At 40.6% G+C, this 15137-nt stretch overlaps 1 protein-coding gene across 2 annotated transcripts in view; it reads left to right on the top strand.

Moving 5' to 3' along the window:
- The window catches only part of DGKH (diacylglycerol kinase eta), a 297736-nt gene that overhangs the window by 212846 nt on the left and 69753 nt on the right, over window positions 1-15137 (top strand). For both annotated transcript variants that reach the window (XM_074988416.1, XM_074988410.1), the window contains exons 10-14: window positions 530-692; window positions 4705-4813; window positions 5073-5212; window positions 11182-11269; window positions 14285-14370. In XM_074988416.1, coding sequence (XP_074844517.1) covers window positions 530-692; window positions 4705-4813; window positions 5073-5212; window positions 11182-11269; window positions 14285-14370 — 586 coding nt within the window. The remainder of the gene's footprint in view (window positions 1-529; window positions 693-4704; window positions 4814-5072; window positions 5213-11181; window positions 11270-14284; window positions 14371-15137) is intronic.

Genomic DNA, 15137 nt, shown 5'->3' with positions numbered 1-15137 from the left:
CTGAAATTAAAGTGTTTGTGAAAAGTCTCTGTTGGCAGTCATTTAACAATATAACCTTTTGTGGACATATATGGGGTTTTTTAAATTTGGTGTGAATGGGAACTTTTATAGACTGGAAGACTCAGTTCAACACTACTGCAGTGTGGTGCAACTTGATAGAAGCTTTAAAAATACAAGTCAGAAAAAAATCATGACTTATAGCTGGAAAATTAATTTGGTATTGTGATGAGTACTAGAAAAGATTTTGCTATGAAAAATAAAGCTATTTTCTTTTATTTTGCTAAATGTTGACAAAAATGCAGAAAAAATATGGGAGAGAAAAAGCAATGTAGTAAATTTGAAGACGGTTTAATATAGCACTGCTGTTCTCTTTGCAGCTAATACTCAGTTCAATTTTTGCATTATGCATAGTATGATTGCTTCTCTTTCGTTCTTACATGCATATGCCTCTCCTTTCTTGTGATTTCTCTTGAATATGTTCATCCATAAAGGCCTTACTTAGTTCATCTTTTCCTAACTTTGTTCACAGGATTCTGGAAAGCAACCTGCCCACCATCCTGTGCCAGTCCTCTTTTAGTTTTTGTTAACTCAAAGAGCGGAGACAATCAGGGAGTAAAGTTTCTTCGTCGATTCAAACAGTCATTAAATCCAGCTCAGGTGTTTGATTTAATGAATGGAGGACCTCACTTAGGGTAATGAACATGTATAATCCTTTCAAAGGGAATTGAGTACAAAGTGACTCTGTTGTCCTTAATTTTTTTTTGTTTTTGTTTTTGTTTTCTTGGGTTTTTTTTTTTTTTTTTACAAATCACTGTTATTTGATTTCCTATTGACATTTGTAATGGATAAAAATAAAATAAAAAGCACTATTTACCTGTAACTTCATTATCAGTTCTGAGGGTGTACACGGCTTTATTTAAAAAAAAGGTTCACTTGAAATTAAGATTTTAGGCATATTTTTCATGGATTTTTGTCTAGCTTCAAGCTGCTGTTCTACAGATGCATCTACACTACCAGCTGCAGTGACAGGATGGACCTGTGGAGCTGGAGCTCATGCTGTAAAAATAGCTGAGAAGACAGGACTTTGAAGCTGACAATGAGTCTGGAGCTCAGGTTCTGAAGCTGAGGGAGGGGGCAGCTGCCCCCAGCTGTGTAGGCATATGTTCTAAGGCCCTGAATTAGGAAAGCAGTTAAGCATATGCATAAGTGTTTTCCTGAATCGGGGCATTATATACAGTGAAAGAACTTTTTTGTGCATTTTTAACATAAAGCTCAGCTATGAGCGGCAGCTCCTTATTAATGTTTGTTTGCAGAAATATATCAGTGTAAGTATTTCTCTAATCCCCTAAAATGGCTTTAGAATAATACTCTAAAAAAGCTTTAGGGAAGGTCTTTGGTTGGATATATTTAAAAGAAAAGCCCCCCTTAAGCTGTTCCACCTACTCTCTACCCCAAAGTGCTGTCCACATCCCTGCTGGGGTGGCAGGAAACACTCTCTTGCCAAAATAGCTTCTCTTTCTCACCGAGGCAGTATAATTTTGGTAACAGGAGAGCAGCCGCCTGTCAGCATAGGCGGTGGGGAGAACAGTCTTGCTGGGCCCCTGAGCAAGGTGGTGGAGGTGGGATTATAAAGCAGTAAGAGCCACACAGAACACATGCGGATGGTCTGCTCCCCACTGTCCCCATCCCTCAAGCAGCTCTAGGAACCTCCCAAAGCGCAATGCACCATGCTCTAGAAGCAATTAAAAGAGCCGGGTGTTCTTGGCGGTAGCTGGGAGCCATGGCCCTTTTGAATTGCAGGGCCCCAGGACGACTGCCCCCTTTGCCCCCTTCCCTCACCTCCCCAGCAGGCCTGAGCATGGGACATCTTTACCGTATGTACTACAGTGGCGATGCTGCATTGGTACAGCTGCACTGATGTAGTGCGACAGTGTAGACTTCCCTGAGAATTTTACACACAAATGGAGCTTTGAAAATGCTACAGTAAATCATTTGGTTCGTTAATTATATTAGCTTTTCAGCAGTGGAGACATTTAGCTTACTGTGCAAATGACTTAGTCTGTGGGCTTTACACAGAATTTATATGTCCGTTTGAGACAAAGCCAAGACTAAATTGGTATACAGCAGGGGAATTTGCACGATTGCCATACTTTAAGTGACTTTGATGTTTTCGTAAAATATTAAAGTTATACACAAATGTTTGTGACCTAAACCCATTACACTCAATTATTTCTTTGTTATTAAATATCCTATTCATGTCAGGAAACACCAAGTGAATATATTGATTTTACATTTTTAAAGAAACGGAGCTATGTATGATAAAATTTTAAGGAGCTCTCCCACCCAAAAAAAATAAAAAATGAACATATCTGTATTTGTTACCAATATCTGTATCTGCAAAATAGAGGCAAACACTGCTCCATGCCCCTCCAACAGCTACCATCACCTTCCCCTTCAGTGATAATACCTGCAGCTTGAGAATCATGCTGATCATATATAAGAGGGAAGCATGAAGATGTCCTACTCATTACTGAGTGATCACCAGGAGAAGATCTATATCTGTAACTTAATTTCCATTATAATCCTCAGTTAGCTGCAGACTTAAAAAAAACTCATTTCCACCAAATATTTCACATGTGATCTCTTGCCAGATGGAAAAAAGGAAGTTTCAGTTGAACTGGGCTACTCATTTTTGAGCTATGAAAGGTTAAAAAATGTATCTTGCAGTTTTAAAATTCTGTTTTTTTGTCAACTGTATCTCAAAATCATCTTGGTTTAGAAACTTCACTCAGCGCTAAGGCTGCAGTCTAGTTCACTAAGCAGTGGTTCCCAGACGGGTCTGTGGCACCTGGTCTATTTTGTTTTCACATATTTGAAAGGCGAAATATGATATTCTGCACTTTGTTCTTCTAGAGAATTATTTCTATTCCTGGGTGGCAAATGTCAGTCTGGCATCAGCATTGTGATTCCAAACACTCTGTGAGATGAGTTATATTTTGTCTTGTTTTGAATTTACACATGCATATTATACAGAAGTATTGCAAGAGTATTTTCATGAGAAATGTCATGAGCAATTAAAAAAGCTGGCATTCACACTGGCTGTGGCCACACTAGCCCCCTCCTTTCTAAAGGACCCCCTGATTTCAAAAGCACCATTTTCCCATTTGGTTTTGGGAAGAAGGGGCTTTAAAAATCAGAGGGTCCTTTCGAAAGGCCCTTAGTTACACAGGTGGCATGCATTTTAAAAGTGGCATTTTTGAATCGCATGCGGCTGCCATTATGCTAATGAGGTGCTGCATATTCATGGTAGCACCTTATTAGCATCTGCCAAAATCCCTCATTATCATGCCCCTTCCGAAAGGAGGGCACTAGCGTAGCCACAGCCACTATGTCCTTCTTTCAGAAATATTGTGAAGATGATACATGTTCTGGAAAATAATAGGCATAAGAAATACACAGCCCTATTTTTATCATTTAAAGAATCAGTATTTTTTTAGTATTTTCCCCCTTTTTTTCTTCTTAGCTTTCTGTTCAGTGTATTTGTTAGATCTCTATTTCTTCATGTCTCCTCCATTCTTCTTAGCCTTACCTCTCCATTTGTTCCCTTTCTCCTCTGACCTCCTTTTCTTTAGCACCTAAGAGAGTATTGTATTATTTATTTTGGAAGAAATTGGAGGATGGAAGGAACTGGAGACAGGTCCTTTCTGCCCTTAAAGTCTATGTCTACGTCTACACGAGAGACTTTTACTGGCAAAACTGAGCTTTTGGTGGGAAAAAACCTCACAGCGCCTACATGCAAAATGTGCTTTCTTGACAGTTTGTCAACAAAACCCGGCACATCCACCAGCAGTGTTATACCTTTCTCTGTTCAGGTGTAGCACCTCTCTCAACATTGTTGTGTCAACAGAACAGCCATATAAATGCTCCAAGGCCCTTTTGTTGACAGATGGGTCTTCTGGTTCACTGAGCAGTGCTGTTTGCAGATTTGCCTTTCAGCTGTTCTATCGAGAGAGGGCTGGGCAGTCTGGCTGCTCTCTGTCAACAGAGCAGATTGCTCTTTTGATCTATTTTATGTGTAGACACAATCCGTTGACAGAAGTTTTGCTGGGAAATCCCTTCCAACAGTGACTTATGTTGACAGAGGCTTCTTGTGTAGATGTACCCTATGAGTAAAAACAGCATACTGTTTAAAGATGCAGTATAAGATGTAATTGCTTTGATTGCCTTATAGAGCCACGCTCACCATATTATGCATGGTGATTAATTTTACTTTGGTTTAGAAAATTCACAGGTCAACAGGGGACTGACTGCCCACGCCTTCCACATTATGGACCATTATTTAACCTTTACTGGTGCAAAACTCCCATTGACTCTCATGGTGCCTTAAACATCTGATTGTCATTCTTAGATTGTGGACTTAGCGTGATATTCTTTCAAATCTCATATTAAAAAAATGAAAACTGTACAGTGGTATCTCAAAGAAAAATTTTTTCATTAAAATTCTGCATGTGATTTCCCAGAAAATGCAATAGGTAGAATATTTGGTAATAAAAAAGTATGTTCTATATGGTATAGTAGCGGGAATTATCTGCATCACTGATATCATAAAAGCTAAAGCAGGCACCTGTCTACTATAAGCACATGTGTTTTCATTTAATATCCATTCACAGGCATGCATTCTAATCAGTTGCATTTTCCCTTCAGTTTGCGGTTATTTCAGAAGTTTGACAATTTCCGGATTCTTGTGTGTGGTGGAGATGGAAGCGTTGGTTGGGTTTTGTCAGAAATTGATAAACTCAGCTTGCACAAACAGGCAAGTGTATGTACTTAGTTGTTTTGTATTTTTTCCCCCACAGATAGATATGTAGATAGAGGGCCAAATACTGCTGTACTTACTTAAGTTGCTGGGAAATTTGAAGTGAATAAGGACCATAGGATTAGGCCTCCAGGTTTTAATTAGCAATCAGCTACATAATTAACATTTGCTTCTTGAAAGGGTAAATGTTTGTGTTAGTTCGTGTTTCCAGTCCTTTTATTTGTAATGCGAGCTTTGGCTTCTTGCTATATTTCAGTGTCAGCTGGGAGTGCTTCCTCTTGGTACTGGAAACGATCTTGCCCGAGTCCTCGGCTGGGGAGGGTCATGTGATGATGATACACAACTTCCTCAAATTTTGGAAAAGTTAGAACGAGCTAGCACTAAAATGCTGGACAGGTAAATATAAACATATGTGTATGTATGTATTTGTGACAAATTTCAGAAATAACCACCAAGGTTTCTAATGGCCTAAAACACTTTCGCAGAGGCTAATTTGTTGTTGTTTTTGTTGTTAAACAGCTTAAAAGTTAGGATATTAGCAGCAACCATCACCCGTTGAGACCATTTTCTCAGTTTTAAGAGGACCTCATTGGTTCAAAAGCAGCTGTTCCTCTTCCTTCTTGTTTGCATGAGAGCTGCATGCCAACTGTACCATCCATGTAGCAAAGGGAAATTTTTGAGTTTAAAAAACAAATTGATGTTCTGACAATCCAATGAAGACATCATATTTTGTAGTTTATTGGTGTGTGTATGTATGTGTGTGGTACATGTGAGTGCATATTATACAATAATTGCACACTACCCTTTTCCCATCTCTCTCAAAATCATGAGTCTTTTTTAATTGGAACTTCTCATTTAAACACTTAATCATTTTACAATATAAGAAGTTATGAGCCTTAGTAATGTCAATGTAGGTATTCAGAAGTACACTAGGAAAACTATTAATAAATCACTTTTTGCTGTTTAATTAAAACATTTTGATGTCCCTTTTCCCCATTAATTCCATAGATTGTTTCCAAGGATGTTTTGCAGTAATTACATGTTTTCTTTTGCATATTTTGGAGCACCTTAATTTTAGCAGCTTCATACTGTCACTGGTATGTCAGAAAGAAGTTGACATTGGTGAAGATACTTTGTCCCAGAAATGTTCTAGATTGAGGTGTCAGCAGAGGAGATTTTGGAACAAACTGATACACGAAACAGTAATACATCACCAAGACTAGATGGTTACAGCCCTGCACAAATATAAAATTGGTATCCACATCCTCAAAAATCAGCTGCAGAGATCCACATTCATGAATGGGAAGTGGATATCTGTGAATCTGAAGGGCTCTTTGGATGGTAGTCACCCAGGAGCTCTGAAGAAATTAAAATTTGAGAACTACTAACTATTGTAGGTAACTTGTCACTTAGAGCATCGTCTGTGCATAATGACTGGTGGGTAGCAAATATAGTGATGATTTAAAAAAAAAAAGGCTTCAGAGGGGATCCTTGCAATTACCTCCCTGCAAGCCTAACTTCAAACCATGCAAATTGGTTGGGGGAAATTACTGAAAACCTAAGAATGATTGGGCATAATATAAACATGATATGCTGGGGAAGAGGCATTATGCCTTTATAAAAAGAAACCATGCCTCACCAGTCTGTCAGAATTCTCTAAGGAGAGCCCACAAACATCTGGGAAAGGGGGATCCAGTGACTATAATACACTCATCCATCACTATACAAGTACAATTGGTTCCCAGCTTTCTGCTCCTAGGAGAAAACTCATAAGAGGGACACTAAGTTCCCATTAAAATGCATATGAAAGTCTCTGATCCATTCTAAGTGCTTGTAATTCAGCAAAAGAGCAGCAGCACGTCGCGCTGCGTTTGAAAGGTAAGTGAACTTTGGGTGGGAGGGGTTGGAGAGGGTTAAAGCATGGGGCAGTTTGGGCCCATGAGCGGGAGGGAGGGTTAAAACCTGGAGGTGGGTAGGGTCCATGTGGCAGGTGGCAGGGTTAAGGCTGCGGCAGGTTGGGTCCACAGGGAGGGCAGGATGTTAAGGCTGCGGTGGGTTGGGTCTGTGGGGCGGTTGGGGGGGTGGTGCAGGCTGCTGCAGATTGGGTCTGTGGGGTGGGGGTGGGGGGCTAAGGCCGCAGCAGGTTGGTTCTGCTGGGCTGGCGGGGTTTTAGGGTGTAGTGGGTTGGGGCTGGGGGGCAGGTAGTGGGGTTAAGGCTGCAGCAGGTGGGGGCTCTGGGGCTGGTGGGGTTTTGGGGTGCTACAGGTTGGGTCTGTGGGTCAGGCTGCTGCTGGTTGGGTCTGTGGTGTCAGCAGGGGGTTCAAGCTGCAGCAGGTTGGGTCTTCAGGGCGGAGGGTAAGGCTCGTATTAGCTGGGGGGAGTTCACTCGTCTAGTGAGCAAAGGTAGGTATATGTGTCCCTCGTTTTAGCGAGTACTCGTAAACAAAGTATTCATTTAATGAGGGATGAGTGTAAATTCGTATTTTCAGAGAGCCTTTGACAAAGTCTTTCATCAAATATCAGAGGGATATATGTATGTATGCATATACGGGGGAGGGATAGCTCAGCAGTTTGAGCATTGGCCTGCCAAAGCCAGGGTTGTGAGCTCAGTCCTTAAGGGGACCATTTAGGGATCCAGGGTAAATAAATTAAAAAAAAAATCTGTCAGGCATAGGGATGGGTCCTGCTGTGAGGGCAGCAGACTGGGCTCAATGACTTCTGAAGGTCCCTTCCAGCTCTATGAGGTAGATAAGAACATAAGAACGGCCATACTGGGTCAGACCAAAGGTCCATCTAGCCCAGTATCCTGTCTGCCAACAGTAGCCAATGCCAGGTGCCCCAGAGGAGGTGAACCAAAGACAATGATCAAGCAATTTGTCTCCTGCCATCCATCTCCCACCTTCAGCAAAAGGCTAGGCACCGTACCTTACCCCTTGCTAATAGCCATCTATGGACCTAACCTCCAAACATTTATCAAGCTCTTTTTTTAACTCTGTTAGAGTCCTGGCCTTCACAGCATCCTCTGGTAAGGAGTTCCACAGGTTGACTGTGCGCTGTGTGAAGAAAAACTTTCTTTGATTAGTTTTGAACCTGCTACCCATTAATTTCATTTGGTGTCCTCTAATTCTTATATTATGTGAACAAGTAAATAACTTTTCTGTATTCACTTTCTCCACACCATTCATGATTTTATAAACCTCTATCATATCGTCCTTCAGTCTCCTCTTTTCTAGACTGAAAAGTCCCAGTCTCTGTAGCCTCTACTCATATGGGACCTGTTCCAAACCCTTAATCATTTTAGTTGCCCTTTTCTGAACCTTTTCTAATGCCAATATATCTTTTTTGAGGTGAGGAGACCACATCTGCACGCAGTACTCAGGATGTGGGCGTACCAGAGTTTTATATAGGGGAAGTGAGATATTCTTCGTTTTATTTTCTATCCCTTTTTTAATTATTCCTAACATCCTATTTGCTTTACTGACTGCCACTGCACACTGTGTGGATGTTTTCAGAGAACTATCCACTATAATTCCAAGATCCCTTTCCTGATCTGTTGTAGCTAAATTTGCCCCCATCATATTGTGTGCAATTGGGGTTATTTTTCCCAATGTGCATTACCTTACACTTACCCACATGAAACTTCATTTGCCATTTTGCTGCCCAATCACTCAGTTTGCTGAGATCTTTTTGAAGTTCTTCACAGTCTGCTTTGGTTTTGACTATCCTGAACAGTTTGGTGTCATCTGCAAACTTTGCCATCTCACTGCTTACCCCTTTCCCTAGATCACTGATGAATAAGTTGAACAAGATTGGTCCCAAGACTGACCGTTGGGGAACATCACTAGTTACCCCCTTCCATTGTGAAAATTTACCATTTATTCCTACCCTTTGTTTCCTGTCTTTTAACCAGTTCCCAATCCATGAAAGGATCTTTCCTCCTATTCCATGACCGCCTAATTTACATAAGAGCCTTTGGTGAGGGACCGTGTCAAAAGCTTTCTGGAAATCTAAGTATACTATGTCTACTGGATCCCCTCTGTCTGCATGCTTCTTAACCCCTTCAAAGAACTCTAAGGCTACGTCTACACGTGCACCCAACTTCGAAATAGCTTATTTCGATGTTGCGACATCAAAATAGGCTATTTCGATGAATAACGTCTACACGTCCTCCAGGGCTGGCAACGTCGATGTTCAACTTCGACGTTGCTCAGCCCAACATCGAAATAGGCACAGCGAGGGAACGTCTACATGGCAAAGTAGCACACATCGAAATAAGGGAGCCAGGCACAGCTGCAGACAGGGTCACGGGGCGGACTCAACAGCAAGTCGCTCCCTTAAAGGGCCCCTCCCAGACACACTTTCATTAAACAGTGCAAGATACACAGAGCCAACAACTAGTTGCAGACCCTGTATATGCAGCACGGACCCCCAGCTGCAGCAGCAGCAGCCAGAAGCCCTGGGCTAAGGGCTGCTGCCCACGGTGACCACAGAGCCCCGCAAGGGCTGGAGAGAGAGTATCTCTCAACCCCCCAGCTGATGGCCGCCATGGAGGACCCCGCTATTTCGATGTTGCGGGACGCGGATCGTCTACACGTCCCTACTTCGATGTTGAACGTCGAAGTAGGGCGCTATTCCCATCCGCTCATGGGGTTAGCGACTTCGACGTCTCGCCGCCTAACGTCGATTTCAACTTCGAAATAGCGCCCAACACGTGTAGACGTGACGGGCGCTATTTCGAAGTTGGTGCCGCTACTTCGAAGTAGCGTGCACGTGTAGACGCAGCCTAATAGATTAGTAAGACACGATTTCCCTTTACAGAAACCATGTTGACTTTTGCTCAACAAATCATTGTTCTTCTATGTGTCTGACAATTTTATTCTTTACTATTGTTTCTACTAATTTGCCAGGTACTGACGTTAGACTTACCGGTCTGTAATTGCTAGGGTCTTCTTTAGAGCCCTTTTTAAATATTGGTGTTAAATTAGCTGTCTTCCAATCTTTGGGTACTGAAGCTGATTTAAAGGATAGGTTACAAACCACCGTTAATAGTTCTGCAGTTTCACATATGAGTTCTTTCAGAACCCTTGGGTGAATGCCATCTGGTGCCGGAGACTTGTGACTGTTTCGCGTATCAATTAGTTCCAAAACCTCCTCTAATGACACTTCAGTCTGGGACAGTTCCTCAGATTTGTCACCTATAAAGGACAGCTCAGATTTGGGAATCTCTCTAACATCCTCAGCTGTGAAGACTTAGTCTGTATCTACAACAACAAGAAGAAGTCCTGTGGCACCTTATAGACTAAGAGCTATTTTGGAGCATAAGCGTTCATGGGCAAAGACCCACTTCATCAGATGCATGAGTGGGGATTCCACAGGAGGATCTAAATTCATAGGCTCATGCAAAGGAGGGAGTCCCAGTCAAGTCTGGCCCTCCTTTTCCAAAATATCTGTTAGTCTATAAGGTGCCACAAGACATCTTGTTGTTCCTTTATCAAAGGTTCTTAAGCTAAGTTAGGAGTCATGGGATAAGAGAGGTCTTTTCAAGGATCAGTAAGTGGTTAAAAGAAAAGAAAGGGAAGGAATAAATGGTCAGTTTGCACGTGGAAAGAATTAAATAACAGAGTCCCCCGAGAATTTGCCCTTGGACCAGAGCTGCTCAACACACTAATAAATGATCTGGGGAAAGGCGGGTAAATAGTGAACTTCCAAAGTTGTCAAATGATACAAAATGACTCAAGCTACTGGTTAGGTGGATTGTTGGCCTTTTTAATGTTCTTATCTCAGAGTGTTTTAGAAGCGAAGGTATGTAACATTGTTCCCTTTTTATGATGGAGATACTGGGGCACAGAGAGGTTTGAGGTGATTTTCTGAAGGTTACACAGTAGGTCAGAGGCAGAATTTGGGAATAGTAGCCAAGTGTCCTGACTTGCAGTCCAGTGTCATATCCAGTGTACCACGCTACCTGCTATAACTAGCAGCTGTATAAAGAAGGTTGATGGGAGTTTTTATACAGGAAGCAATATGGATATCATAGAGTAATACATGTTCAACAGATAAACAGGGAAGCATTGTTGTAAGATGACAACAGATTCTCATAGCCCAGTGGCCTGATTTCCAGAGATACTGATAATTCACAATTCCCACTTACTTTTAATAATAGGAGTTTTTATTGTTCAGCTTTTTTAGGATGAAATTCTTTTTGAGGCTGAAAGCCCCAGGAAAGACCCCATATGTGTGTGATTATTTATTAGTTGGTCACTGAATTTTCTTTCTGCTGACAAGCAGATGTGTTTGTTTTGTTGATGCTCTTAGAAGAATTTGATAATTCGGAAAACTTTAAAAGCTGCTGCTTCTGTTTCCTTCAGATGGAGTATAATGTCATATGAACTAAAATTACCATCAAAGCCTTCTCTTCTTCCAGTTACTCCAGAAGAGGAATCTGAGGAATGTCAGGTGAGGCTTTATTTTACATGCACTTGGCTGTTTGAGTGACAACACTGAAAAGATAATGAAAACATTTATGAGAAAAAGTGATACTGGAATAAGAAGTCTGTTCAATTTTACTTTAAATGAGATCTAGTTCATGTCATAAATATACAAATATTATAACGTTTCCAGTTCTTGGTTAAAATATTTCATATAATTTTTTTCCATAAAAGGAGAGAGGTGAGTAGGTGGCTTTCCATCAGAGCAATCAGAAAGAATTCACACCTACAGTGAAATAATTTCTGTATAACAGCAAAACATTTACTGGTACATCTTGAATTTGGAGGAAAATGAAATGTTAGTGTTTTGGGAAGGAGTCTTCTTTCTTGCCAGGAATAAAGGCGTCTTGGACCTGATGAAAGTGCCTTACCAGACCGCATGTTCTTCTATACTCTTTTTGTCCATCAGAAGTCTCCAAGTAATTACTGGACTGGCTTTCAGACTAGCTGCCTACTTTGCTACCATTGTAGCATATGTCTTGGGGTAGGATGAAGTGTTGTGATTAAATTCATGTGGCGTAAGAATGTAGTAATGTCTGGAAATAGGAAAATGTAGCCCTCCTGCAAGGTTTCAATGTGGCTATCAATAATAACTTGAGAATACTCGAGAAGCAGAAATTACATTTCCTGATTATTTAAAGCATTTTAAACACTAGGAAATCTGTTTGGACAGTCAGGAGACTATTCAGGGGCTACATCTACACTAGAAGCCTCTGTCTACAGAAGTTACTGTCAGAAGAGATGTTCCAACAAAACTTCTGTCAGCAGATCCTGTCTACACATAAAAGTGGATCAATCTTTTGATCCACTCTGTTGTCAAAAGGGCCCACAGAGTGTCTACATGGCTTTTTGGTCAACGGTTTCTGTCAACAAAACACATTTTGTGTGTAGATGTTCTGTGAGATTTGTCTACAAAACCCCAGTTTTGTCTACAAAGTCTCTAGTGTAGACGCACCCTTGGAGTTCATTAGATATCTGAAATTCAAAGACGGTTGGGTCCCAACAGCTGAAATTCTCTTGTTCTTTGCAGTGGGCACTCAGACACTTTTTACAGCTGAAAGCAGTGGTCCCCAAACTTTTTCTCTCACACCTCCACCATGCTCAGAGCTCAGGCCAGGTGTAAAGTCAAGGTTCCTGAAGGAGGGGGTGGGTCTCAGACACGGGGAAAGGTGAGACCATGGCTGAGACCACAACTGGGAGCAGGAGCAGAGTCCTGATAGTGGAGACAGCAGAAGAGCTCTGGTGCAGGGCTGGTGGCAGCTGGGGAACCCCAGGCAAGGAAGTAGGAGTGGAGCCCTGGCCACCGACTAGGGTGTTGCCTTCTCTCATACACCCTTATTTCCTGCATTTGTGGTACTTTGCCACACACCATTGTCCCCAGTGGAGAGATTATGTCAGGAATGCACTACAGAGATTCTGTATTTCTGTGTTCTTCCACCATTTTGTAGAACGGCCTGTGCCTTCAAATATATCTTCGTCTTTTACAGTTACGGAAAAGAAAATCTATGGAATGTTCCAGTTAAATCTTCCTATGCATTTTTAAATTTCGTTCCAATTAAAGCTAAAGAAGCTATTTGTATAATGCTTATAACCTTAATATTCAGAGAATTGATGTCATAGGCCATTTTCCTAACTGTAATTATTCTGCATGATGAAGGATCGTTTTCTTTTGGGCGTCTTGAACTCGCTCCTCCTATGCATATTAATATTGTCTACATGCGTTAGTTTGGATTTAACTGAATTTAAAATATTTGAAATAATAGAGACTAATAGAGCAATCGTACTTTATTTGTTCTACCAATTTAAAATGGTAGATACTGACACTTCATTTTCATCATAACCATTCCATTTGGTCCACACTGTGGCCTCAGACATCAGTGCTTACTCTTCCATGCAATATTTTATTTCTTTTTCTCTTTAAAAGTAAAGATGTTTTAATATTAGGGTTCTGGAGCTAATGTGGGTGGATAAAGGAAAGGAAGACGCTATATATCTAGTCATTCTGTATTACAAATAAGAAATCTAGTAGCTAATGTATTTTTAGATGTCTTCAAATGAAGCAGAAGGTACCCCGTTTAAATCTCACAAGTACAGACTCATTTTGAAGCAGAAATTAGTTTTTAAACTAAGAGATTAGATTCATGCCTGTTGCAGGAACAGAGTGAAGCACTGCACCATGTGAAAGAGCATGTCAGAATGTAGAGTGATTCCCTGGTGCATTCAAAATCATATGCTGTTAAGTTGTAGCTTGCTACTCCTGCAGGCCAGTGCAGGGTGAGGTCAATGGACAAGGGTCTTGGTCCATGATGCTTCCAGTTTAACCAGTGCTGTGTATAGGTCATGCTGTTCTGTGTAGTCCTTATACAGATTGTGAAAGGTAGAAGCAGGAGAGGCCTCTATGTTCTTCTCCCCATGCATCTAAAGGCTAAGCAGAATCTTGTCACAAATGGTTTATTTGCTAAAGGCTAGGCTTTGATTCTATTATTCCAGTTCAGTAGCCCATACTCTACAGTTCATCCTGCTAACTTCAGTGGGACAACTTGAAATTAATACTATTTAGTCTTAATAAGGATTTCAGAAGCCTGTCATAGAATGGATTTATTCCTAACCTGTTGTTTTCGCTTTTTTCTGGAAAAAAATTCTCTGCCAATTGTAAATCTGAAATCTGTTCAGACCATCATCTGAAAAAATATGGTGGTATTGTTGGCTATGGAGGGTGATAACATTAAGAAAACCTTCAACTGGATTTTTAACACAGAAATAACTATAATTTTTTTATCCAGAAAAGAGAGCGCTCTAGTTCAATATCTCATAGTCACTGTAATTTTAAATACTAACATGCACTTAAGGGAGGTATCCGACCTTTCTGCACTAAGTGTAGATATGTTGGCAGTAATCCCACTTATCTGGGAAGATAATTACCGCTTTGTGTTAAATACTAACACAGGTGGAATATGAAGACTCATTTTTGCTGCATTTTCAGATATCTGCTTATGAGGATTCAGTTGCTGCTCATCTCACAAAAATCCTTAATTCTGATCAGCACTCAGTTGTCATATCATCTGCCAAGTGAGTTAATGATTTTGATGTATAATGTATAGGATAAATCCCTGTGTTCCATCTTCATATATGAACATCATAACCTTTTCAGTAAGCTCAAATTCCTTCTGACACTGGATCAGCTGATTTGACCTAATGCTATCCTGATTTATATGTTTTAATGTACAATTGGTTTTGTTATAATTTTTGTATTGTATACTTATTTTGTACATGTAAATGCAATTTAAACAGACCAATCATGAAAAAAATTAACATTCATGTAATGCAAAAAATAATTTAGTTAAGATGATAGTATATTGGGTTAAAACATAATCTGCATTGTTACTTCTCCATATAGGAGATCTTAATTTTGTTTTGTTTTGTTTTGTTCATATCCAGTCTGTTAGAAGCACTCACATAACTAAAGTGCCTGCAGCTGTATGGCAGAGTTCTATATCAGATCATTAAATATGAGCCCAAGCCACAGAATTTTGATCCCAGATACAATCACCTCTCCATAGATATGAAGACTATTCTCGTCGGAAATGATGGCTCCTGTCCAGTGTTCCTTTTAATCTTTTTCATCCGTGTGTGGAGTTTTTCCATCCACATGCAGGATGAATCTTTTGTGTGCTTCAAGATGTGCAAATATGCACCACCAGTAGAAACAAAAACCTGGCTGTTGGTGCTCTGCTAATCAGCTGGACAGCATTTGAATCTCTCCTGAGTAGCTGCACAAGTGCACAGTTTATAGGGAACACTGATTCCATATGAAATCATAGTGTTCCATTTTACCT

This window comes from Carettochelys insculpta, chromosome 1, assembly GCF_033958435.1.
Source record: "Carettochelys insculpta isolate YL-2023 chromosome 1, ASM3395843v1, whole genome shotgun sequence".
Lineage (NCBI taxonomy): Eukaryota > Metazoa > Chordata > Testudines > Carettochelyidae > Carettochelys > Carettochelys insculpta.
The sequence above is the reverse complement of the archived record's forward strand: the minus strand, read 5'-3'. Positions and strand labels throughout refer to the sequence as shown.